This window comes from Notolepis coatsorum (assembly GCF_963971535.1).
Source record: "Notolepis coatsorum genome assembly, chromosome: 5".
Classification (NCBI taxonomy): domain Eukaryota; kingdom Metazoa; phylum Chordata; class Actinopteri; order Aulopiformes; family Paralepididae; genus Notolepis; species Notolepis coatsorum.
Window position 1 is genome coordinate 80393588 of NC_140169.1, and position 25682 is coordinate 80419269.

The 25682-nt window shown below is 45.1% G+C and overlaps 1 protein-coding gene across 1 annotated transcript in view; it reads right to left on the reverse strand.

Moving 5' to 3' along the window:
- LOC311229059 (low density lipoprotein receptor adapter protein 1) overlaps nt 1-25682 on the reverse strand; it is a 262157-nt gene that overhangs the window by 103676 nt on the left and 132799 nt on the right. The window contains exon 2 of the mRNA XM_084315069.1: nt 20957-21099. Within this exon, the coding sequence (XP_084171195.1) occupies nt 20957-21099 (143 nt within the window). The remainder of the gene's footprint in view (nt 1-20956; nt 21100-25682) is intronic.

The window sequence follows — 25682 nt, forward strand, 5'->3', positions numbered from 1 at the left end:
GTTCAGCGTGTAATAAACTACAAACTACAGTGTGTAGAAACAAACACCTTTTTACATGTTGTACTGCAAATAGTGTCTGTCAAATGAGCCGTACCATTTTCCCCATAGCTATAATATAGAATATACAAATAGCTCCGCAAAGATCATGAAATATCGCGAAAACAGTCACGAAAAGCTGGCCTACTGACCGCAGGATGTGCGGCCAGCGTGGCAGTCAAAGAGTTAAATATCATGCAGTGTTAATTTTGTCAACGAAAATGATGACTAAATATGGTCGTCAACAAAGCTTTTCCCTCTGACTAAATCCAGACTAAAACAAAAAAGACAAAATCCAGACTAAAACAATGATGATTAAAAAAAATGCTCAGACCTGTAGTTGACTAAAACTGACTAAGACTAAAATGAAAAATAAATGAAGGTGACTAAATAATATGTATATACATATTATGATGACAACGAAAAAAGAGCATTTGACACATGACTAAGACTAAAAATTAAAATAGCTGACAAAATGAACACTGGCTATAAGCCAACAAAATTTTAATTACAATAGTTCATGGTTGAAGGATAACAGACACTATATTGAAGCCAACTAGGTCGGGTGAGTTCCTCCATTTGTGACCATCGGACCATCGGGCGTCTACATGAATCTATGATCCCAATAGAAATGTATGTAAATTTGACTGACTGTAGTGGTACATAGAATTGCATTACAAGAGAATAAAATGCCTTTTTTTTCATTAACGAAAACTAGACAAAAATGTCATTCATTTTCTGCAATTAAATCTAGACTAAAACTAAAAAGACAAAATCGAGACTAAAACTGCCTAAGAATAAAATGCTCAGACCTGTAGTTGACTAAAACTGACTAAACGAAAAATAAATGAAGGTGACTAAATATGATGAAAACGAAAAAGGAGCATTTGACACATGACTAACACTAAAACAAACATTTAAATAGCTGCCAAAATTAACACTGATATCATGAAATGCCTATGAAAGGCAAAGGACTGTGGCCTGTCTGCTGGCATAGTGTACTGTACGTGGCCTGTCTGCTGGCATAGTGTACGTGGCCTGTTCTTCTAGACTATAATGGACTGCAGACAACCAGACGGCTGTACTGTCACTCCCAGACTATTGATGCATCCTTGTAATGGGGAGAAATGGAGTACTGTGTTGGTCTGTGGCAGATTCCTCGCGGGAAGCCAAATGTTTTTTTAGGGCTGGGACTCTATCGCGTTCATTTAGATGAATTAACTACAGAAAAAGAAATTACGTAAAAGAAAATTACGCATTTTATCTCACGTCGCGGCACTTTGCTCTCGTCTGTCGGCAGCATTTTCGGCCACCTTTCGATCGTCACCCCACTCAACCTATTGCGTGCTTCGGGTCTCGAGTTAGAAGACAAAACATCCGGCAAGCGTCATTTGACAAGCCGTTCGGACGAGGAAGTCCTTTGTTTTGACTCGAGATGCGAAATAAAGGCAGTGGACGGCCATTTTGGATAATCACACTGAATTGTTGCAGTACACACATTACAAAAACCTTTGTGAAATACTCATTTTCCGTGTGATTTTCATGAACTTTGGACCTGTATGACTATAAGACTTCAGGCTATGGAACCATTATGTTGTCCAGCTCCTACCTCTCAGCTGGAACTTAAAAACAGGCATCTGGCAACCAGTCAACAGAAATGTGAGTACACAACTTTTACTTCAGTGTTCAAACTTCTGTTACACTATTTCTTTAGCACTCAAAGTGATTTTTCTTTATTGTGTAAGAAACTTCGGAATGTTACCTTTCAAAAGAGAAAAGGTCCTTTTGCTGCACTTTGTTAAAAATTGCATTGATCTGACTGTTGGTCTGTGTAGTAGCTAATAAACAAGATTTTGCTGCTTAAACGTATGTATAATGTTATATGTTATATGTTATGTTTATAATTAATAAATTGAGTCCCACCACTAGTTTTTCTCCATCGTCATGTTACAACAGCATGGTTCTGTGCCGACCTGTTCTCAGACACTTTGTGGTGGTGGTTCCTTGGGCTCGTCTTCTTGGGTAAAACATAACAAAATGGAAAACTCCACAAACACGTCTGGTAATCCCTCTCTAGATGCTCTGTGTCCCAGGGAACTGCTCTCTTCTTCTTCTTCTTCTTCTTCTTCTTCTTCTTCTTCTTCTTCTTCTTCTTCTTCTTCTTCTTCTTCTTCTTCTTCTTCTTCTTCTTCTTCTTCTTCTTCTTCTTCTTCTTCTTCTTCTTCTTCTTCTTCTTCTTCTTCTTCTTCTTCTTCTTCTTCTTCTTCTTCTTCTTCTTCTTCTTCTTCTTCTTCTTCTTCTTCTTCTTCTTCTTCTTCTTCTTCTTCTTCTTCTTCTTCTTCTTCTTCTTCTTCTTCTTCTTCTTCTTCTTCTTCTTCTTCTTCTTCTTCTTCTTCTTCTTCTTCTTCTTCCTCAGAGTGAATCGATTGAATCTTAATCCTGCCATCAGGTTTGTGTGTGTGTTATGATTGTTATGTTATGTTCTCAGCAGAGATAGGATTCCAACAGATTAGCAAAGGAAAATCCTCATTGCTGGTGAGGTGAATGAGGTGTGTGTGTGTGTGTGTGTGTGTGTGTGTGTGTGTGTGTGTGTGTGTGTGTGTGTGTGTGTGTGTGTGTGTGTGTGTGTGTGTGTGTGTGTGTGTGTGTGTGTGTGTGTGTGTGTGCGTGTGTGCGTGTGAGAGTGTGTAAGAGAGTATGTGGAATATAAATACAGAAAGGAAAAGACAACACTGTGTGGTACAGTAGGTATTATGATCTCTTTAAGCCCTATTGGGTTATTCTTCCAAGAGCCCACAATAGTGTGTGTGTGTGTGTGTGTGTGTGTGTGTGTGTGTGTGTGTGTGTGTGTGTGTGTGTGTGTGTGTGTTTGCACATAAATATGTTTGCACTGGCTCACACACACACACACACACACACACACACACACACACACACACACACACACACACACACACACACACACACACACACACACACACACACACACACACACACACACACACACACACACACACACACACACACACACACACACACACACACACACACACACACACACACACACACACACACACACACACACGCCTTTGATGTATGTCCGTGGGGACGGTTGAGGCAGTTTGACTGCAGCTTCATACAAAACAACCTGGTTGAAAACCTGGACAGTTTTCTGAATTCCTTCTCCGAGTCCCTGGGGTTGTTGAGTATAAACATCATATAAATGTTTTGCCTCCTGCGTGCATGCAGTCCGCTGATCATCCTGGATTAACAAAGCATGTTTCTACGTGACCAAACTGACCTTGGTATTAAATACAAACGCTGGCTGGATAAATCAAACAGAGAAAGTAATGGCAAGGATGAAACGTTCAAAGGGGACCAGTGAATTTCACCACGGTATATACTAACTACAGGGTTCCCACAGACATTGCAAAATTAAAAAAGGACTTTTACGCACTTTTCCAAGCACTATTTTACATTTTCACTCTAAGGATACAATTCACTTTTAAATGCTGTTTTTTTAAGCATCTTCTTGGCCTGCTTGCCAGCTAGAGCATCACACACGAAGAATGAGGAAAAGCAGTTGGAGCGTGCAAGATAGCGACTCGTCAGATTTAATTAAAACAGAACAAAAAGAAAACAATTGTTTGATTCAGAACAATTTGATCATGGATGCGAATGGGTGATTTGAATTTCAAGGACTTTTTAAGCACCTTGTTAAAAAATTTGCTGTTTTCAAGGAATTCCAGGCCTTGACTTTTTGTGTGAAAAATCAAGCACTTCAAGCACTTCAAGGACCTTATGCGAACCCTGATACTAGTTATCCCTGGATGTATTAGCCTGTACCAGTAGCCAGAGAGTATAAATAAGACCTTCAAGTTCAATCTTTATTATGATCCATCAAGGCAATTATTGTGTGTGTGTATTATTATGTAAAATGTGACCACAAACACAAACTTCACCAAAAAAACGATGCTCACGCATAATATCCCAAAACAATGGACAGTTATTGAGAGCTAATCAGCTAATGTGCTCCAGTATGTCCTTCAGGACACTGAATCCTTGTGTTGTGTTACAGTTTTTTACGACTGCTTTGATGCATTCTGCACATCAGAGTTTCAATGTGCAAAACTCTTAACACTTTGGGTGCCGGAAAACGCCTAAACACGTCATTCCCGGCCATGCTCAAGTTGCCGAGGACGCTTTACAGCGTCTTTAATATCAATATTTCAAAAATCTGGGATCGGATTCATATTTCCCCTCCGCTGGCCTGAGATCCACCAGGAGGACCCACTGAGCTCTCTGGCGGTTCAGGAGCGCCATCTGGTGGCCGATCGGCGCAATCGCTTAACAGGAAGTGCCGTAGAGGTTGTGCTGGTCGGCCGTATTACTTCTGGGCACTCGCTATATGTTCCGGGACTCGATCTCGACACACTACATAGCGATCGATTGCCAATAACTCGATAAACAACATGATTTGGACGTATATACCATTATACAAGCTGGAGATGGACCGGGTAAATCGACATCCCATAATGGTAAAATTTCTACTCTACGATGATCGCCCAACGGCGCGTGGAGACTGGGGTGAGTTTTAGCGTGTAAAATGACCGTCTTCGATACTAACTGCTATTATCAACATTTGACCCACATTAGATGATTGGTATAACGCTGCCCACGGAATTATAAACGCCCCCTAGCCCATCCGGTCAACATCAGATGACGTGTAGTAACTTCTAGAAGTACGTCTAGTTGGAATTTTTTATATCGCGCTGATTGCCATAAAACTGTATTGCATCATCAATATAATGTATTTGGGGCTATAGATCACGTTCTGGAGAAAGCTGCAGAAAGAGATGAAAACATACTTATACATTAGACCAGGGGTCGGGAACCTATGGCTCGCGAGCCATATATGGCTCTTCTGGTGACAGCATATGGCTCCCAGAAATTTTTGAGTAAAAAAAAAAAAAAAAAAAATTTTTTTTTTTTTTTTTAATACTTGTGATATTTCTTAATAATACTGTGTCATTTTAAAGTAAACAGAAATTAGTTTTGAAGATACAGCTAATAGTATCTGTAGCTGAAGATATAGCGAGCAGAGCTGGCGAGGGAACACAAGTGGACAGAAATAAAAAATCTTCAACCTGAAGACCAGCTGATTCTTAAAACTTGGAACGAGCTTCCTGTGACATACCACACAATGCAGCGTGAGTATTGCCGTATTGACCATGTTTGGCTCTACATATGCATGTGGGCAGTCATTCTCGCATATGAGGAACATTAAGACCAACCTACGCTCACGTTTAACTGATGGAAGCCTCAACGCCTGCATGAAGCTCAATCTCACCACATATGAACCAGATTACAAGGCCATCAGCAAAACCATGCAGCACCAGAAGTCGCATTAAAAGTAAGACATATTTAATTTATTATATGTTAAAAATACTATATGGCTCTCAATGAAATATATTTTGAAATATTTGGCTTTTATGGCTCTCCCAGTCAAAAAGGTTCCTGACCCCTGCATTAGACCATACTTTACTATGAATATGTGAATGAAAAAGTTTAACGTTGCTACACAATGAACAATACATATAGGACTTTGAATGGGCCCTAATAATGGCAATGTAGCAATAGAATTTAAAAAGTTATAGTCCTGCAAAGAAGGGGACTTTCTCTATAGACAAGTAGAGCCGGCAACCTACGGTTGATAATGAATTTAACCCATGGCAGCCAAAGTGTTAACACAGAATGCTATACTGCTCATTTTGGGTTCAAAATGCAATATAGCATGCAAAATAAAAATACCAGTGTCAAATCAGAGAATGGTGTATGCAAAAGCTTATAACAGCACCAAAACATTATATATTTCAAACAATTAAGTGAACAACTGAACCAAATTAGATTATATGTCCTGCAAAAGTGTATCATAGTGTCAGAACAGTGGATATGTTCATCGTTGAAGTTTAATTATTGGTGCACTCTTCAAATACAACGGTCATTATCAAATAATGCGGTCAAACACAATATACTTGTTACCAAAATAGACTATGCAATGGTCATTTCCTCATAACCCCTGTGATAGACTGCAGTAGTTTATGAAAGACAAACAAAATATATGATTACAGTTGTCACGATGGGGTTAGGTAGAATGCAATAATACAGAAAGGGAAAGAATGGAGGAGGCAGAGGCGAGGAGTGAAGCTTGGAGAAGGGTGTTTACTGTAGAATCCAGTGCAATACAGGGAAAATACAGAAACTAAATAACAAACTTCACAATACAAAACAACAAACACTAAGACTTACTAGAGGGAGAACGGTGCGACACGACGTGGAGGAACAGGGGGTAACTGGAGGAATGTCGCCACAAGGAAGGGAGGACAGACAGAACCCTAAATACCCCAACTAATTAACAATTAAGAACACCTGGCCAACACAGAATCACAACAAACCTAGACAATAAGCAAAGAACAACTAAACACAACTAAACACAAAAGCAACTCCTGACAACCCACAGTACACCAAATCACACAAGGGAAGGGAAAGTCAACAACAGTACACACCATGACACCACATTAATCATACTATTAATTACTGTTATCACAGTAGTCAGGATGTCCAGTGTACTGGAGCGCACCGATTGTTTGTCACCACTAGAGGGTGGTAGGGCGCCAATGTCAGGCCGAGGGCCAATGTCAGATAGAGGGCATTGCCCAAAGTTAGGTGAAGGGTACTGTCCAATGTTACCATCCTGCCCAGTCCAGCCAGGACCGGGCCTAGGATCCTGACAGTACCCCCCCCTCAACGGGTGGCTTCCAGACACCCGAAAACAACGTCCATAAGCAGGTGAGGGAGGAAGCCGGAACCCCGGAGAGGACCCAGGGAGAGGACCCGAAGACGAGGGACCAGGAGGCTGAACGAAAAACCCAGGAGGGGCATAGCAGCCAGGGGGGTAGAAAACGGGCGCAGATGCCCGGAGAGGGGGGGTGGGGACGGGAACAGGGGCCCGGGGAGGAGGACTGGACCTGGGAACAGAGGTCCGACGAGGGGGGGTGGGGATGGGCACCGAGACCCGGGGAGGGGGGCAGAACCTGAGAACCGAGGCCCGACGAGGAGGGCTGGACCTGGGAAGCGAGGCCCGACGAGGGGGGGTGGGTACAGGTGTAGAAGCCCGGGAAGGGGAGCTGGACCCTGGAGCCGGATCCCGGACGAGAGGCCCTCCAGCCGCCGGACTAGGGACCGGTTCAGGAGAGCCGGAATGGAGGTGCGGCGGCGACGACCCCCGGAGCAGGATCCCACGCAGGCCCCGGCGAAGACCACGGCGAAGACCCCGGCGGAGACCACGGCGAGGACCAGGACGCCGATCACGGCGCAGAGCTGGACCAGACGGGGAGCCAGGATCCGTCGAGGAGCAGGGCGGCGGCACCGCAGCCGGGCCAGGGGTAGAGGCCGGGCAGGATGTGGAGACCGGGCCGGTCTCGGCGGCGAGGCGTGGTGTAGGACCCGGGGATGAGGAGCCAGGATCCGTCGAGGAGCCGGGAGTCGGCACGGCAGCCGGACCAGGTGGAGAGGCTGGGCAGGGCGTGGAGACTGGACCGGTCTCGGCGGCGAGGCATGGTGTAGGATCCGGGGATGAGGAGCCAGGACCCAGAGCAGAGGCTGGACTGGGCGTGGAAGCTGGACCAGCTGTGGAGGCCTTGCCAGCCATACTAGCCTCGGGGGCTAGGCTAACTGTGGACCCTGGACTCACTGTGGGAACTGTGCTAGCTGGGAATGCCTGGCTAGCTGCTGAGGCTAAGCTAACAGTCGGGGAGAGCCTAGCAGCTCCTGTCCTGATAGCCCTCCTAGGCCTGCTAGCTGCAGAGACCTGACTATCTTGGGACATCTGGTCCGTCTCAGTTACTAGGCTCACCCTGAACCTGGAGCCTATTCTAGCACTGGAGACTGTGCTAGCTGGGGACATCTGGTCCGTCTCCGGTACCAGACTCACCTTGAACCTGGTGCCTAGGTTAGCAGTGGGCGTCTGGTTAGCTACGGTAGCGGGGCTAACAGGCGGAGCTGTGCTAACTGGGGACGGCCGGTTAGCTATTGGGACGGAGCTAACGGGCGGAGCTATGTTAGCTGAGGACGGCCGGTTAGCTATTGGCACGAAGCTAACGGGCGGAGCTATGTTAGCTGTGGACGTCTGGTTAGCTGTATGAGCGGAGCTAACGGGTGGAGCTGTACCAACTGGAGACGTCTGGCCATCTATGGTGGCGGGGTTAACAGGCGGAGCTGTGATAACTGGGGACGGCCGGTTAGCTATTGGCACGAAGCTAATGGGCGGTTCTGTGTTAGCTGGGGACGGCCGGTTAGCTATCGGCACGAAGCTAACGGGCGGAGCTATGTTAGCTGGGAACGTCTGGTTAGCTGTATGAGTGGAGCTAACGGGTGGAGCTGTACCAACTGGGGACGTCTGGCCATCCATAGTGGCGGAGCTAACAGGCGGAGCTGTGCTAACTGGAGACGTCAGAACAGCATCAACGGCTGTGGGGGGCTCTAGGCTGACCGTAAGCCTGAGAACAGTCGGCAGGCTAGCTACCCTAGCCTTCGGCTTATGCTTCTCCATGAGGACAGCAACATGTCCAGCCATCTCCCACATCGCCGTTTGCAGTGTCGGATTCTCAGTGGCGACCTGGTCGATCTTCCGGAGTAGGAACCCCCATTTGGCCAGTGAGTAACTCTTCATGTCACCGGCCATCAGGGCCAGGACAACGGTGATGGTATCGCTTGCCTTTCCTGCTGCATTCGTTAATGTTGGTGGCGACATTCTGTCACGATGGGGTTAGGTAGAATGCAATAATACAGAAAGGGAAAGAATGGAGGAGGCAGAGGCGAGGAGTGAAGCTTGGAGAAGGGTGTTTACTGTAGAATCCAGTGCAATACAGGGAAAATACAGAAACTAAATAACAAACTTCACAATACAAAACAACAAACACTAAGACTTACTAGAGGGAGAACGGTGCGACACGACGTGGAGGAACAGGGGGTAACTGGAGGAATGTCGCCACAAGGAAGGGAGGACAGACAGAACCCTAAATACCCCAACTAATTAACAATTAAGAACACCTGGCCAACACAGTGTACTGGAGCGCACCGATTGTTTGTCACCACTAGAGGGTGGTAGGGCGCCAATGTCAGGCCGAGGGCCAATGTCAGATAGAGGGCATTGCCCAAAGTTAGGTGAAGGGTACTGTCCAATGTTACCATCCTGCCCAGTCCAGCCAGGACCGGGCCTAGGATCCTGACAACAGTATTTTAAGTTCAATCATTACAGTAAAGAAAAATACGTACAGTAATGCTCTGTATTGTACAGTAAAAACAAAAGCAGTTACAGTAAACAAACTATTGTAAAGAACAGTAAAAAAGGGTTACTTGGTGCTTTTTCAATGTTCACCCAATAGTCGTGAGGCTGATTTGACTGGATATTTTCGAAGACTCCGTTATCAGCTATTACAGTAACACAGAATGCTATACTGCAAATTTTGGGTTCAAAATGTAATACAGCATGCAGAATTACCGTAAAATACCAGTGTCAAATCAGAGAATAGATTATGCAAAAGTTTACAGTATCACAACGAAAGACAGGGTCGTGGCCAAGGAGGCAGAAGAACATCTGTCTCAAATGAAATTATAACCACAATTGTTGACCACGTAAAACAGTAAACCGAGGTCTAACACTGGCTGAAGCTGGCAGGGTGGTGCAGCCAAACCTGAACAGGTCAACGGTGGCATCCATTATACAATTTTTTTTTACAGTAAGAGAGATAATCGTTAAGTCAATATGTGTAATTTACTGTACAGTAACTGTATATTGAAATTACAGTAATTGTGAAATTGATATTGTTGTCTGTTACAGTACATTTCGTAAATACAAAAGGTGTGGGTGTGAATCATTTTTGTAATTGTTATCTTTAGTGTACATTAGAACTGAACGAGCACCACCAGGTGGAGGACCTGGCCGTCTTCTCTCTGTGCAGCAGGAGAGGGCACTTGTAGACATGGCGGTCAGATGTGACGTAGATGAAATTATTTTGGCCAAATGCCGAGGAGAAGCAAGGTGCTGCTTGTATTGTTTTCGTATTTTTTTATTACTGTAATTTTTTTTTTACAATAGTTTGTTTACTGTAACAGTTTTCGTTTTTACTGTAAAATACAGAGCATTACTGTATGTATTTTTCTTTACTGTAACAATTACTGTAAACTTCAAATAATCTTTCATAAAAACACAAGCATTATACTGCAGTCTATCACAGGGGTTTGTTAGGGTTTGAACCGACCTCAATCGCACGGCACAGACAGGAAGTTCAGAGTTAGCCAAATACTAGGGCGTATTTATTTACAGAGTCACAAAAGGGGTAAAGTAACAATTATGAAACAACAAGGGAGACTGCCATCGGCAGAGTTCTCTGCGGCTCTGCAGATCCTCCTGGTGATAGCAGTGGGGAATCGGTATTTGACGTTGTAGCGGCTCTGCAGATACTCCCAGCTTTAACACGAGGTGGAAAACGGAGAGAGAGAGAGATATCAATAACAGTCCAACGAAACACAGAGGCAGTGTGGTTCCCTCCTCCCTTAGCTGTGTCCAGAACCAATGAACAGTAACAATCTTCAGTGTTCTCCACAACACACAAGTTAGCTGAGTTTAGTGCAAACAGAAATGATATCTTCAGTGTTCTCCACAACACACACTTCAACTGAGTCCAGTGCAAGCAAAAATGATAATCTTCGGTGTTCGTCACACACACAGACAGAATAATCCAGAGGGGTTTGGTTCCAACTCACCCAAGCGCAAACGCGTAAAGCGGGTAAACGAGGCGCAGCTCCAAACGGGTAACAAGGTTCTCATCAGCGGATCTCCACAGAAAGTCCTGGAGGGAAAGAAGACGAGGCACAGCAACGGGGAAAAAGCAGGCAAAAGCAGTTGTATTCCAAAACGACCCGACATCGATTGAAGGGAAGTCCCAGTATAAAAAGCCTCTGGGGCGCTAATCAAAAACTATGACAGGTGCGCGCTGGAATTGATACTTGCTCCAAAAGCGTGTGGCGGGGAATGCACCAATCAACACAGCACCTTAAAGGAGCGGAGCGTGTGGCGGGGAATGCACCAATCAACACAGTACCTTAAAGGAGCGGAGCGTGTGGCGGGGAACGGACCAATCACAGTACCTTAAGAAGCCTGTGGCGGGGAATGAACCAATCCTCACAGGGTTACTGTATGAGGAAATTACCATTGCATACTAGTCTCTTTTGGTAACAAGTATTCTGTGTTTGACCGCATTACTGTATTTGATAATGGCCGTTGTATTTGAAAATGCACCAATAAGTAAACTTCAACGATGCACATATCCACTGTTGCTCCTTTCTTCAGGTTTATAAGCAGCCTTTTATGTAGTGGTGAAGAGATTATCAATTGTATTGCAATGCTACTCACCTGGGCAAGGTTGTTGAAGGTAATGAGACATTAGTACAAACACCTGTTGAATTGATTTAGTGATCTGCCTGTGTAGCAATAAGCAATTGAACATTGATGTAGTATTAGGTGGCTGTATTCTGAGACTGGAGCATATGCACTTTATATGTAAGCATAGCATTTAGTATCTTAGAGTATGAATTTTGAAAGTCAGTTTGGCAATTTGCATTTTGAGTTTTGCACATTGAAACATTGAAACAAAATGCATCAAAGCAGTCGTAAAAAAACGTCAGGTTATTCTATAACCCTAGTTATATGAGTATAGCGAGCGCTCTGCTCTATTGGAACTATCCCTTTTAGTGTTGTCACGATACTGGAATTTCGACTTCGATACGATACCTTGAAAAGTATCGATACTTCGATACCATTTCGATACCAAAAAATATATATAATAATAATAATAATATATATATTTTTTAAACAAATTTAGCTTTTGTTGCTGGTCGATTCTCCTCAGCTTCTCTCTGGTACTATAAGAGAAGATAAATATAACACTTTTAAAACCATTTGTTTATCTTTAGATCACACATTTTTTTTTGTATTTTATTTTTTTATTCTTTTTTAAAACAAACATATAAACAAACATGACAACACACGATAAGATATACAAGCATTAATTGTCAGGGCACATCCAATGGGATCACCTTTTGGTTAGTTGTTTTATATAAGATATACCCATAATACCTGTTATCTAAAAAAAAAACCCTACATACATATGCTCAGCTCGAACCCCCCCCTCCCGGACCCCACCTTGAGAAGTACCTCCACTATCCCTCGCACCTAACCAGACACTACCATTATAAGCTAGCTTTTATTCTCTCCACCACTTCTAACCACATTGACATTTTGGATTCATTGAGACCCAGAATTCTTGCTGTAGATATTTCATGGTAAATTACATCGAGATATGTAAGAAACCAAACTTTACGGCACATTTTTTCCGGTTGAAACCAGCGTGATGCGATCAGCTTTTTGGCTACTGTGATACCCGATAAAACCAATCTCTTTAGCTGTGGATTCACTGCAAACTCAAAAACATCATTCAACAGCAATACCGAGGGGTGTACAGGTATATTCCAAGATACGAGTTTTGATATTTGTTGGGTCACATCTTTCCAGAATGCCTTAACTGGTGAGCAGATCACACATTTAAAAATAACTAAATTATCTAATCTAAATCAAACCCCTCTTAAAAACAAAAACCTGTTTAACCTAGCCACCTATAAAACATCATGCTAAAACTGTGAAACAAACTCCCCTAAAGAAAGAAATACATAGCAAACATGACTCAGTTATGCAATAGTGCTGCTGCTTTTTATTTGGTTAAAACAACAACTACCGGCGGTTAGGTGGCCGAGCGGAGATTGCGTTCGTCACCAACCCCGGAGCTGTGAGCTGGATTCGCCTGTTCGAATCCAGCTCACAGCTCCGGGGTTGTCACCAGCTTGGCTGGCCGTCTGCACTAATACAATTGGCTGTATTAGAGGGTGGGAGAAGCTGGCGGGGTGGGTCCGGGTCGTTGTAAACAGCGACTCCTACAGTTCGGTCGGGGCGCCTGCTAAGCGCGGATAGGACTTGAGGGGGATAGTGTGATCCTCCCACACGCTACGCCCTCTCGATGAGAATCCGCGCTGCCAGGTGAAAAGAAGCGGTGATTGGCTGGACGTGTGTCGGAGGAAGCACATGGTAGCCTCCACTCTCCCAGATGATCTGACTGTGGGGGGTAAGTGCGCAGCGACCAGGAAGGGACTGGGAATTGGCATACGACTAACATTGGGATGGGAGAAAAATCGGAGGAAAATGGAGGGGGAAAAAGACAAAAAAAAAAAAAAAATAAAAAAAAAAACAACTACAACCATTTTCATGACGGCGAGAGAGAGAGAGAGAGAGAGAGAGAGAGAGAGAGAGAGGAGAGAGAGAGAGAGAGAGAGAGAGAGAGAGAGAGAGAGAGAGAGAGAGAGAGAGAGAGAGAGAGATCTCCGGAGCTATGCTCGGAGCATTTATTGACGTTACATTTTCAACAAGATTGCTGCTCATTAAACACTTGGACACATGGAAACGGGGTAACGTTATGTCGAGTTCATACGTGTACTAGTGTAGTATGAATGAACTCGACCTAGCGTTGGAAACGGGGTAACGTTATGTCGAGTTCATACGTGTACTAGTGTAGTATGAATGGACTCGACCTAACGTTGGAAACGGGGTAACGTTATGTCGAGTTCATACGTGTACTAGTGTAGTATGAATGAACTCGACCTAACGTTGGAAACGGGGTAACGTTATGTCGAGTTCATACGTGTACTAGTGTAGTATGAATTAACTCGACCTAACGTTACTCCATTTCCATGAAGTAATTATAAAGGTGGCCAGCTAGCTAGCATAAGCTAACGCAGCTAACGGACGGAGCTAACGGACTAGCTAACGTTAGCTAGTAGCTTTGTTTACAAACTGAAGACAGGTCTGACACGTCTGTGAGGGGGAGGAGGCTGCAGCAGCTTGTGTCTGTTGGTCTCTGAGGAGGAGGAGGCGGACAGCAGCGTGTCTGTCTGTCAACAACTTGCGGGAGCAAGCCAGCTGGTATCGATACTGCAGAAAGTATCAGTATTTCGGGAAATGAGTATCGAAACCGTTTTAAATATTCAGTATCGATATGTATCGATACTTCGATATTTTTGACAACACTAATCCCTTTATCCAATCTAATAATAAATAATATTCTCCACATGCACACACCCATCCGCCTGGCCACACCCTACATAAGCGGGGTCGTGGCCACACCATCAGTTCCTTCCCAAGTCTTTCACCACCGAAGGCGAAGACCACGGGGTCCTCAGTGAGTCAGAGCAGAGCGCTCGCTATACTCATATAACTAGGGTTATAGAATAACCTGACGTTATATTATCGTATAGCTTACGCTCTGCTCTATTGGAACACAGGAGCTGGGGAGGACCCGAGCCCCCTGGACCCCCCTAGAGGGGGACGGGAGGGAATCGGATCCGACTGTGCAAAGAGGGTTTAGCACCTCAAAACGCACAGAGTGAGCAGACCGTGGGACTTACCTTCACACAGAAGGACCCGCAACCACTCAGGCGCGCATCCTACATGCCACCAGGGAACGGACGGGAAGGAAAACACCCCTGTCACAGCCCCCAACATCACAGGGTCAAAGGTCAAGAACCCAACCCCGTGGCAAGGCCGTAGCAGCGGAGCGAGGAGGAGGACCCAGCCCCAGGAACAGCCTGAGGGGGCCCGGTGAGGCCAACGATGCCGTAGCATCGGGACCCCACCAGACGGTCACTGGTGACACCACCCCCCACATCGCCAGCGTATCGGACAGCACCCAATCCAAGAGCAGGCCCTTCCCCCCTACAGCACGCCGCCCTGAAGCACTCCACAAGAGGCTACACCCCCACACTGTGGGGCCAGTCGGCGCACCGGGGAGACAACCCCCAAAGAGGTTGATCCCTCAATCCAGGCAACAGGCCCCAAGAGCATAACTCGACCTGTGCCCGGAGCACTGCGGACTAGACAGGTGCCAAATGGGTCTACTGTGAGAACAGCACCCTGGCGGAAGGGGCGTTCGGTATGCTGTGCACCATGTCGCAACCACCACAAACCAGACACCTCCAGTGAGGTCGAGGTTCAAGAGAAGTCTGACACGATTGGCAGACGTCATGAAAGGTGCAGGGGCACACTCGCGGGCAGACAGGATCAAGCCCGGCCTCAACCCGAGAGTCAACTCTGCTACCAACACACGGGGGAACCAACCACCTCCCTATGTTTAGTTTAACAGGAGGCGGTTGTTTCTTTAACACACCAAGAAAAAACTCATAACTGCGCATATACACCGGCTATACAGGCAGTACAAGTGTTTCAATTTTCAAAGGGGTTAACCCAGGCCAAGAGGTCGACGAGGACGAGTTCGGACCGGCGGACCGGGACCTACACAGGGATGCCAGAGGGGTTCAATAGAAAAAGCTCCTCGACAGTCCCCTCCCATCCCTGCCCAGCAGGGGGAGGGAGGGGTGAAAACAAATGGAGAAGGACCAGGCCCCTTAGCACAGCGCAAGGTACAACACAATATGGACCAAGCACATCACTGTGAAGGGCAACTCGTAGTGTCATACATATGACACACACATCCATGATATCAATCCCTGCGACGCCCGGGCCGACCCGGCATTTTCCCCCCGGAAAAGCACAAAGTCCTTCGGGGTACCAGAACAGCAGATCTGCGCCCCGGCGGACAACGGGTTAACTGACCTGGTCCGGCGTGACCAGAACCAGTCCTGTGTCCTAGTCACGCCGCCATCCTCAGTCCTAAGAGGGGGGTAGGTACGTGTGTCGATCCAAAACATCACAGAGGGCGCCACCAAGATGGTCAGTACGTGAATGCACTGCACCTGGTGGCCCACCCCATGGGCGTGAGACCCCTTCGCCAATGCTTTGATCTACTCCGTCATCTCCCCCCGGAGATGAACGTGAGTCGTCGAGTCTAACCTAGTACACTGGCGCTCGGTAGAGATAAAATCTCCTTCCCAGTCGCTCGCATAAAAAACGCTGTTTCTATGAATGAGCAACCAAGGCGCGCCAGCCCATGACGTGGTTCCACACCGAAAGCACCCAGGGCCAGCACACCCAAAAAACCCAAAAAACACATCAATGGTAATTCTAATAAGAAAACCACACAACGTTCCCTCCATGCCGTCTGGGACGAGCGGCAGGAAGCCGGCCAAACAAGACACAGATATGGGTCCCATATGACGCGTCCAAGGGAAAAAACCCTGTCAACACCGCTCTGTATACAAGAGGGAAGACAGGGAATTCCCCAGAGAGACCTTCCACGTGAGTAAAAATGTTAAAGATATATGTAAACATTGAGCCACGTGACCAAAAGGCCAATACATATTTAAATAGAGAGCAGAGCAGAAAACAACAGTTTCCAACGCATCGCATCACCCAACCTTGACAATGACAGTAGTCCGTAGTATGGAGCCTGAAAGAACTCACGGAAGTCTCATGGCCAATAGAAACGCGCCCAGTGACGTATTCTATGGCCGGGGAAATCCCGTGACCCACCTATCCAAATATGGCGTGGGACCAGGGAACTCCCCTCCCCCCTTTCCCCTCCCTGTGACGCGCTGACCCCACAGCGTGACAGGAAGACCGACGAACAGGAGGTCCAACCCCCTGGCCAAGGGGTTTATCAGTTCACCCTCTATGACCCCACACCCCGGATACGATGAAAATAACAAGCAGCACATGACACCAGTTGGCTAGCATGCTACATGAAAAAGCGTAAATCCTCAGTTGCACGCCAGCCACAGACGATAAACTTGTTTGTGTAAAAAACAGGTTTTTATACAAGGCTTTAGGCTCATGTGCCCAGCTGAACTTCTCTGCTCACATCGCAGCGACAACCAGAACCTGCAGATTCCTCCTGAGCAACGTCAGAAGGATACGCCCCTTCCTGACAAAAGAAGCCACCCAACTCCTCGTCCAATCAACAGTCATCTCCCGCCTCGACTACTGCAACGCACTTCTAGCTGGCCTCCCGGCCACTGCCACCAAGCCTCTTCAACTCATTAAAAACGCAGCGGCCCGCCTGATCTCAAACCTACCGAAGTCGGCCCATGTCACCCCACTTCTTAGGGACCTGCACTGGCTCCCCATTGCTGCACGTATCCGCTTCAAGGCCCTCGACCTAGCATACCGTGCGGCAAAGGGAACCGCTCCCGCCTACCTCCGGTCAATGGTCTCTAACTACACACCCTCAAGACCCCTACGCTCTGCATCTTCTGGCCGCCTCAGATCTACTCCTATCCAAGCTCCCGGAGGGTCATCAAAGAGAAGCCGCCTATTCTCAGTCCTTGCCCCACAATGGTGGAATGAACTACCCATCCCAGTTAGGACAGCCGAATCCCGTCCAATCTTTCGCCGTCGACTAAAGACTCACTTCTTCAACCATTATCTGAAATGATAAAAAAAAAAAAAAAAAAAAAAATCTAACCCCGACTAACCTTAATGTCATGCACTTGTCCTAATAAACTAACCTACACTGTAACACGCAACACTTTGATGAACATTGTTACTCAGCTGATAGAGTTATACCCTTCTTGCTGTCTTGTCGCACAGAACTTGTAAGTCGCTTTGGATAAAAGCGTCAGCTAAATGACTAAATGTAAATGTAAATGTAAATGTGCGAACTCGCCACCCGCATTTTTATACCTTTACCAAGTAAAGAAAAAAACAACAGACGTTAAAGAGAGGGTCCAAAGACCTCGGTACAAGCTACATATGTGATTACTTCTGTAGGCTAACACTCAACCTAGTTGTGGACTCGATGCCATGTTTCCCAAACGTAACAGAATACACACAACCCCCTCATATAAAAAAAGGTAAAGTTCACTCTTACTACTGCAAGAAGAACGCCATCTTTTATGATGAGAGAAGACACGTCTTTTGACTGAGTGCTAGCCACAGGCCTTGCTAAGCACACATATATATAGCGACCAGAAAACAATTTTCAAAGAAAACGACTCCACTCCCTAAGCAAGCACACAACCCCACAGCTAGGTGAGGGTTATACATCGTATCCCCAATATATAGTAAATAAACACACGTTTTGTAACAAAAAACAGTCCCTCACCAGGAGGGACTTTTTATTTAATAACAAAATTATATGTTGGGGGGGGGGGGGGCAGGGGTAAACAGGGGAGTCACTAGCGCCACCTGCCGCGCGCAGAGCGCTGTTTGCCCCCACGGGGAGCCGGCCCGGAGGGACGGTGCTGGGGAGGCCCCTGGTCACGTCGATCCCTACCGTACCCTCCGGGCGCAGGGCGACTGGCTGCAGCGGTCGCGGCACTACCTCCACTCCTGGCCTTCTTGGCGGAAGGCCGAGCAGCGGCGGCGGTGACGGAGGCAACGGTCGCGGCCCTCTGACGGCGTTGCTTCTTCCGGACATCACCAGTGGCATCGGGTCGGGGGAAATGGGGCTGGAGCACGGAGCGCTCCTCCTCCATCTCCCTGCAGGCATGGCCGACCCGAATAATCCAGCATCGCCACGCTATTAGTGGCTGCGGCGGCCGCCATGAGCTCGGGGAACAGGCAAGCAACTCCCCTTGCATACCTTCCTCCAGGTCACTCGCGTCCCTCGCGTACGGGAGGCTGCCTCGGCCGCCAACGTCCGACGCAGCAGATATCTGGGCATCTTGTCTCGGGGTCGGAGGTTCTAACCCAGCCCTGGAGTACAAGGAACCCCAAGGAGACGCAGCACCCCCTGCCACTCCCCGAGGGGGAGAGTGATACGTCTCTACTGGGGCTTCGAACAAGAGAGCTCCCGCCCTCTCCATGTAATCCTCAGTTTCCATCAGAAATGGAGAAGAGGCAAGAGAACTCCCGCTCGGCTCCAGCACAACACTAAAACCAGGCCGTTCACCCCTGCTGCTCGCCGCCTTACGACGAGAGCGAGCCGAGGCGAAGAGTCTGCGACGCAAATCCTCAGCCACCAGAGGTGCTGTCGGCCTATCGGCCGACTGTCTACTGGCGGGGGAACCAGGGCCGGAACCCGGCCATCTCACAGCAGATGGAGGCTCAACGGCCCCTCGGCAAGGCAAACTCACCACCGGACGCCGCCCCACGACGCACGGAGGACGCTGCGATAGTGAAGCGCTGGTGTAAGGTAACGTTGTGAGCGTCTAGACCCTCCGACGGCGAAGACATTATCTCTTAGTTTTTTTGTAAATTTGCGATAGAGAAAAAACAAAGATACAATGTCAACGTTGATGGTGTGGCCATGACCCCGCTTATGTAGAGGATCGGATGTGGGTGTGGCCAGGCTTATGTATGGGTGTGTGCATGTGGAGAAAATTATTCATTATTAGATTGGATAAAGGGATAGTTCCAATAGAGCAGAGCGTAAGCTATACGATAATATAACTGTAATTGCAGCTCAATGAAATGATGCAGGTGAAAAATAAATCATCTCATTTTTTTTGTTAGGTTATGGTTAGGGTCATGCATGTAGTTGTTATGGTTAAGATTGAAATGTAACCAATCAGAGTGACTCAGAAGTGCAGAGAACATTTCATCAGCGACTCAGTGCATGTGTGTGTGTGTGTGTGTGTGTGCGTGTGTGTGCGTGTGCATGTGTGTGTGTGTGCATGTGTGTGTGTGTGCATGTGTGTGTGTGTGTGCATGTGTGTGTGTGTGCATGCGTGCGCGTGCGTGTGTGTGTTCCTGTGGGTCACATGGTTAGGGTTAGGCATGTAGTTGGTTAAAACCTGTTCCACCCCAGGTGAAAATCCGCATAAAATGTATACCTAGGTAAATGGAATATTGCTCCACTTTTACAAGGGCTATTTGCATATTCTTGGTATCTAGGTACATCTATGGACCTCAGTGAATGTATTCACAGTGTCAGAAATATTGTGTCTATTACTAGGCTTGCTTAAATTGTGATGAAACAAAGGAAAATATGAATTATGATTTTTTTTTGCATCTTTGACAGTGAATAATGACCAAACTTAAAAAACTACCACTGACCTCGTTCAGTACCCTCTTGAGATCATGTGTACAAAATTAATAAAGGGAAGATGATAAAACCGAAGGTTCTGTATATACAGTACTGAATTCTCCCATCCGGACAAATGCAATTTGAAATATTATTATAGAATATAGAATATATGCTTATACATTACCTTATTATAGCCAATTCGCACATTTATATATATATATACATATAGTATCTTTCAAATGCCCGATTTGGATTTAGTATCACCAGGCGTGCATAATAACAGATACCGATATTTACTGTAATCGACTGTACTTTTTTATTTCCCCCACAGTGTAACCGTTTTGAAACTAATTTCAGATCTAATTGTTCCTACATGCTAACAATAGTGAGGAGAAACTGACTGCGTTTCAATATTTGTCAAAAACGTTACCTTTTGTGGCTTATTATCACGAATCATAACAATTATTGATATGATTCATTCAGAACGCTGAACTTTGAACCACCATAGTATGTGACCGGAAGTGTAGATCGGAGAAATTTCAACGCTGGCCGACAGCTATGAATGTCCTCTACAAAATGGCCGCAAAAAAACTGCAATTCCCTTGTTTCAAAATGTCCATTTCCGGTTCCGGCTTGGATAGACGATCGCAAATAGAAAACTTAAAACGATATAAGGACACTTTTAACCTATTGCTAACCTATTGCCAACCTAACGTTTTACATTCTACATGCTTTTGTGACATGTTAGTGATGTTAATACTTGAAAACGGTTGATTTTAAAATCGCTAATTATTTCCATCACTCATAAAAATATGCCTATATGATCATAATGTCAAACCTGTGGGGGGGAACAGGTTAAGTTTGAAATGTAACCAATAAGAGTGACTCACGGTGGCTAGGATCCTGCGTATGGCAGCGGCGGCCATGTCCTCTCCTTTGGGCTGGCCCACCAGCGTCATGCCCAGGTACTTCACGTTAAACACCATCCCCTCCAGCAACGTCTCCTTGGTGTCCGTCCAGTTCTCTGGAAGCTCTGATTGGACAACAAGACAGGAAGTAGGACGTCAGTGAGTGTCATACCTGTGAAGTATTTTTCCCCCCCCACGCCATTGGTTGGAGAATTTGACCAACCAGATTTTCACATAAAAGGTTGTTTATAAACCTTACACTTACACCTCACACCCTACCCTAACCTGAAAATCTGATTCCTGCAAGCAGGGCGTGTTTTACAGTAATGACTTTATGTTGGGTATGGTTTATGCAAGGCATGGTTTAATGACTTTATGTAGGGTATGGTGTATGCAGGGTGTGTTTTAATGCCTTTATGTAGGGTATGGTTTATGCAAGGCATGTTTTAATGACTTTATGTAGGGTATGGTTTATGCAAGGCGTGTTTTAATGACTTTATGTAGGGTATGGTTTATGCAAGGCGTGTTTTAATGACTTTATGTAGGGTATGGTTTATGCAGGGCATGGTTTAATGACTTTATGTAGGGTATGGTTTATGCAAGCCATGGTTTAATGACTTTATGTAGGGTATGGTTTATGCAAGGCGTGTTTTAATGACTTTATGTAGGGTATGGTTTATGCAAGGCGTGTTTTAATGACTTTATGTAGGGCAGGGATCGGCAATAGGCGGCCCGCGGGCCGAAATGGGCCCGCCAGCAATAATTTCTGGCCCGTCAGGTTATTTTGAGAATATGATGTTTATTTTACGCGCAGGAAATATTCACTCGTTGTGACGCCAGAGTGTCTTTTGAAGCTGTATCTATCTATTCATCATATCTATGGCTGTCACTATAGCCAATTGAAATGCTAGAAATGGTCACATGGACTGGGAGAACCAATGGAATTTCACTTTCACTTCCGCGTTTGGCATGCCGGCGAGGCGAGCGAACGTTTGCAAAAACAAAACAAACGTCTTTGAATAACTTCTTTGCAATGCAACGGGGAAATATGATGAGCCAGAAGAGGAGCTTACGACCTATAAAGCTTATTTTAATAAACAGGTGTCATTCTTAAAATACGGGTTTATCGCAACAGGTAACTCTTGCAATAAGCAACCGGTGACTCTCGCTTGTTGACATGGCAACACGAGCAAGCAACTGTTCAAGTTGGGTGGGCATTCAACGCGAGTGGACATTTAACATGTTATTAACATGGATTTTGGAGGACCGAAGCAGAAACAATATCAAGTCCAGGGCAGGGCTGCCTGCATTATGCCGGTGAGTGTTGTGTTTTAATAATAATAATAATACATTCGATGTATAATACACCCGCTGTGGTGCTTAAAATCAAATGCACCCTACTGATCTCGATTTATAATGCGAGCACCTGCATTAAAATCAAATTACTGATCTGTTCATGTGTAATGCACTGTCTGAGAGGCACTTTATAATAGAAAAAAGACAGTGCAAACATGTATATGTCGTTTTTTTTTTACAGTTAAAAAATGTTCACTTATCATTGGCCCGCCACACAATGGCTTGGGGAAAATTCGGCCCGTGGGCAAATCTAATTGGCGACCCCTGATGTAGGGTATGGTTTATGCAGGGTGTGTTTTAATGACTTTATGTAGGGTATGGTTTATGCAGGGTGTGTTTTAATGACTTTATGTAGGGTATGGTTTATGCAGAGCATGGTTTAATGACTTTATGTAGGGTATGGTTTATACATCTGGCTCTCATGAGAATGTCCCCTTGGGGTTGAAGATGTCGAATTGAATTGGATCTGATTAGACAGAAGACAGAAAGACAATATTCTGACTTGAGGATTTTATCGTTTCTATGAATCAACCTCTCGTTCCTTTTATGAACACAAGGAGCTTCATCATATCTTCATCGTGTCTTCATCATGTTGTGGTGGAACCTGAGAGGAGTTCAGTAGAGGACTTGACTTTCTCAGGACAGGAGAATAATCAAGCACGCCCCACTCTGTCAGCTTGCCTCTTACACTTTCAGGAAAAATGAGGGCGGGGGAGGGACGGACAGGTGAGGGGTGATGAAGGAGAGGATATAGGGGGGGGGGGGTGAACAGAGGCCTCAAAAAGGAACTTCCAAAATGTCTTCATTATGTCTTCATAAAGTCTTCATCACGTCTGCACACATTCACTCCGTTTTCAGAAGTGATGATGTTCAGATGACCTGGACATAGGAAATCAATGGAGCTAATTGTACAAAAATAAAGAGAACTTGCTGTCGTTATTTCATTAGGAGGTCACTTCTGAGGGCATTTCAAACACCCACATTCTGTAAAAATGGGGACAAATAAATGGGCTAACAGCTGAGCACCTATTGTGGAGATTATATAGGCGGCGCTAACAAAAAACTAAGTGAGAGGACTGGATGTAATTTCATTAACCTCATATATTATAATATATTACAGACAGCATGATATTATTATATTAAGGCACTGTCTGTAGCCTAGCTGTAAATGTCGTGTACATCTTTCACAGCTAGTAACAGGCTTCCCCTAGCCGATTCTGAGCTAAGGGGGGGGGGGGGGTGCAGAGAGCTTAAAATAGCCTGCATGGCACCTGGACACAGGACGGACCCATGCAGTGGCACATTGGGGGAGGAATTGCTTACGAACCCACTGGACTGCAATCCACCACCAGACCCAAAATAGTCGAGCACTACTGCAGCATGGCACACTTTTAAAGTGGAGAGAGGTGAGTCATAATAATCCATCATCCAATAGTGGTTTGAGGTAGGGCTGCATGATGTGGAGGAAATATCACAATGATGATATAAGATGTAATATATATATATATATATATATATATATATATATATATATATATATATATATATATATATATATATATATATATATATATATATATATATATATATATATATATATATATATATATATATATATATATATACACTGTATATACTTTTTTTCTCTCATATCATCATGTGATATGTCCTACCTGAGCCCTACCTCAAACCGCCATTGGATGATGGGTTATTAGGATTCACCTCTCTCCACTAAAAATGTACCATGCCACAGACAGTACTATATATAATGATATATATCCCTATAATAGTATAGAGTGTTGTGTTCACTCATAGTTAGACAGTAAAAGGCTGAGGTATGATGCCTCTGTCATATATGGACATTTCATTGGTGAGTCTAGGACTGTAACCTGTTGGTATGTTGTCAGTTGGGGGGCCAGTTTCCCTGTGGTGGCTATCTTATATTGGTAGTATACATTTTTAAGCTCCATTGTTCTTTCTTTGTCATGTAACCCTGCTTACCCCGGTGAAGGCATGTTGCCAAAACGTGTTGGTTTTAATTGTATGAATAAAGAATTTTTTTCCCAGTTCATGCACATTGGTTGAAGGATGAAGTTCTTCGACGAACAGACAAACAGATCTTTTGTTTCTCTTATACAAAAAGAAATAAACTACTAGACTACTGTCTTTTACTATTATGCACTTTGCTACTACCTTGCCTATATTACTACCTATTATGCTAATATGTCTATACTACTATGCACACAAGACTGTACAGTAGCACTCAAGGTTGACACTGTTTGATGAACAATGTCACCCTTAGCTACCAGAGCTGTACCCTTCCTGCTGACTTGTTGTACAGAACTTGTACATCGTTTTGGATAAAAAAAAATAAGCATCAGCTAAATGACTAAATGTAAATGTATAACAAGAAAAAGAAAATCCAAACTATCCCTAACCTTATCCACTCCATGTCCTACCCTAACCTTATAACCTTGACCCTAACCAGGAAAGCTTCAGGTCTCCTGGCTTCTTTGTGAGTCCCAAAACTACAAAACTGGCCCTATGAAAATGATAATGTTGTGGAATATTCAAATGAGACAAGACAGTAAGCTGTAGGAATTCAGATGAGTCAATTTGTATATATAAAAATATAAAACATAGTTTATTTCTGTTTCCACAGAGCTCAGTTTACAATCAGACATACTAAACGTCTGACCAGAAGGTGAGAAAGAGGTCTTGGTCAGACATACATTAAATACATAATTTACATTGCGTACATAAGATACCAGATATGATAAAGATAAGAAGAATCATAACAAAGAATGGGTCTATGGCTTTGTTACGTCTTCACCCTAGAACTGGAGAGGAAAAGACCTTGGACCTCTCATATCTCCTGGCCCTCTTGGCTGTTGTTTAAGAGACACTGTTAAGACTGTCGCCTAGTGTCTTTGCTGTAGCTAATTGATCATTATTAACTAGTCAAGGCTATCAGAGATAGAATATGTATTTTAACACAGATCCATATGACATGATAATATTTCTCTCACATTAACATGTTGCAGGAAGGGCCAGAAAGAGAGATACAGTAAGGGCTAGATGGATCTAGCCCTATGTGTTCAACATGGAGTGCAGCGATCAGCTGATGTAGCGATCAGCGCTGAATGCTCCACACTGGCTCAGCCATCTGTCACCACCAGGCCCTGAGCAGCTGTTTGGGGTGTAGAACGCCCCTTTCTCTTCCTCACCTCTGAATTATTAACTTGCCTCCAATCCCACTAAATACGTTCAATTTCGTACATTTGATGTTATTAAATGTGATTTGTTATGCACCTGGTGGACAGCATATTTGATTGGCTTTGATTGGCTTCGG